This window comes from Zea mays, chromosome 6 (assembly GCF_902167145.1).
Source record: "Zea mays cultivar B73 chromosome 6, Zm-B73-REFERENCE-NAM-5.0, whole genome shotgun sequence".
Lineage (NCBI taxonomy): Eukaryota > Viridiplantae > Streptophyta > Magnoliopsida > Poales > Poaceae > Zea > Zea mays.
The window spans coordinates 89,057,790-89,060,063 of record NC_050101.1 but is presented as its reverse complement, the minus strand read 5'-3'; the positions used below and the strand labels follow the sequence as shown (position 1 = coordinate 89,060,063).

Genomic DNA, 2,274 nt, shown 5'->3' with positions numbered 1-2,274 from the left:
AAAGTGAACTACTGATGCAAACTGATCGAATATTCATGATCCAGTTAATTTTCAAATGAAGATGATCTTGCGGCTAGTTCTACAATAGTTTGCTAATTTTAGCAACATCAATTGATCGTCACATCCACATAAAACAAAAGAATATATCCATTTAAGGTCTTGTTCGGTTATTCCTATTACACGTAGATTGAATAAGATTAGGAAAAAATTATGAAGAATTTTGACTTGTTTAGGATTTAAATTCACCCAATATCATCCGATCCACATGGATTAAGAAAAAGCAAACAAGCCCTAAATGTTTACTGCTCAATACACATGTGAACCTCACAAGTAATCATCCTCTTCCTCATCGTCACAACTCCAAAACATGTTATCCCCGGTCAATTCAACTCCAAATATGCCATCTGCAATGTCCTCGTCAGCAAACGCAGACATTGTCGTAGCTCCAAGCAAACTGGTTCTAGTTCCAACAATATCGTCAACAACATCATCAAAGTCACCTGCATCCCAATCCCCTATGAACTGCCCATCCCGCTCAGTTCCCTGATCTTCTCGGTACTCTGAAAACGTGCAACTCCTCAGCATCTCCTCATCAACCTCCCCATTCTCAACTCGGTCCCATGGCAACCAAATGTCAGCAACCTTGCCAAGAGCGCGGCAACCGTCGCCCACCACGACCGTCCTCAGGTCGGCAGCGCGTGCATTACGCACCGTATCGGTGAAATCCGAGTCGTCAGAGACGAGCACCAGCCAATCGACGCCACAGGCGACGGAGTGCTTCACCTGACGCTTAAGCGCGTGGTCTGCGGCCTGCGGCTTGTCGGGGACGGTGCGGACGTGGACGCCCGCGCGCCGGAGCTCGGAGGCAAGCCCGTACCCTACCTTGGGGGTGAGGAGCTCCCGCGCGGCATCCTCGTACTTGGTGTTGCCGGTGATGAACCGCTCGCGGAACTTCTGCCGCTTCTTGCCCTTGAGGGAGCGGAGGCGGGAGAGCTTCTTGTTTCGCTCGCGCTCGTGAAGCTGGCGGAAGTGGCGGGTGAGATCGGGGCGGGTAGGGAAGCGCCGGCCACAGACGGAGCAGGAGTAGGGCACGGAAGGGACGACGACCCCCGCGCGCTCGGAGCGGTCGAGGGCGCGGCGGGCGCGGCGCTCGGCGGTGACCCAGCCAGGGAGGTGGGAGAAGGCGTGGCGGTTGGCGAAGGCCGAAATCGAGACGACGCGGCCGAGGAGAGAGGCGGCGCCGATGAGGGCGGTTGCGGCCGGGAACGGCGGCCCGCGCGGGGGCTTGTTGTCGAGATCCCACAGGACCACCACAGTTGGGGACCGCGCCGTCCAAACACCGTCCCGCCCGCGGACCATCTCGACGTCCGCCGATGCGGACGGGTTCTCTGCTTCGGCGGCCGCCGCCGTCGCTGAGGCGCGCCGAGTACGGAGGGAGAGGTGAGGGTGGGAGTGGCGAGTGCGATGGACTCGGAAGGAATGCAAAGGGGCAGTGTTGAGCGGGAGGTGGAGGTGGAGGAAGGAGAGGACATGGGGCATGGTTGCGGTGGCGCTGGGCTGGAAGAGCCACCCTTGGGGACTGGGGAGCCAGCGCTCGGATTTGGCTAGCGAGTGTGCTGATTGTGGGAGTGAAAATTGAAGAAAGAAGACGACGGACCCTTCATTGGAGAAAACAGGATAATCTTTTTTATTTCTTTTTTCAGCAAGTATGTTTTTGCGAGAGATGCTGCGTTTCCATCTAAGAATAATAATTCTTCAACCTTCGTAAAGAAAAACAAAGGGAAATTAGTAAATTATGGTTGGTATATAAAGTTATTGGTAAAGAAAACAAGGGAAAATTAGAGAAATATTCTCCCCGTCCCAAAATATATTTCCTTCTAGCCTATTTTTCTGTTCACGTCATTCAAACGATAGTGAATATAGACATACATGGGTACCTCATTTATAGGTTGCTTAATAAATATGTAATTAGTCTAAAATAAATTATATTTTTTGGATAGAGGGAGTAGTTAGAAACTTATGAGTTTTATAGAGGGTGTTTGGATACCATAACCATTACTCTAGTTTTTTATGCAACTGAGGCCAAACATTGAGTTCATAATATGGTCTAATTGAGATGCTTAGAGCTCATTATCTGTAATACCCAGAATTGTAATTCATAAGAAGTAATGACCTTGTGTGTGTTGACTAGACGTACTATCGCATGTGAATAAACTTCATCCAAAAAGGGATTAAATAACCAAAGACACCTAGACAAATCATGCATCATGCCAA

At 50.3% G+C, this 2,274-nt stretch overlaps 1 protein-coding gene across 1 annotated transcript; it reads right to left on the bottom strand.

Annotated features, from left to right (window-relative positions):
- Window positions 1-221: 221 nt before the first annotated feature.
- LOC100284277 (zinc finger, C2H2 type family protein) lies at window positions 222-1,630 on the bottom strand. The gene has a single exon (NM_001157172.2). It carries the CDS (start codon window positions 1,537-1,539, stop codon window positions 325-327), a length of 1,215 nt encoding a protein of 404 aa, NP_001150644.2. The 5' UTR covers window positions 1,540-1,630; the 3' UTR covers window positions 222-324.
- Between the last annotated feature and the right edge of the window lie 644 nt (window positions 1,631-2,274).

Bases quoted from the DNA above. Each gene is read 5' to 3' on its own strand.
- LOC100284277 (NM_001157172.2), bottom strand. From the start codon at position 1,539: ATGCCCCATGTCCTCTCCTTCCTCCACCTCCACCTCCCGCTCAACACT.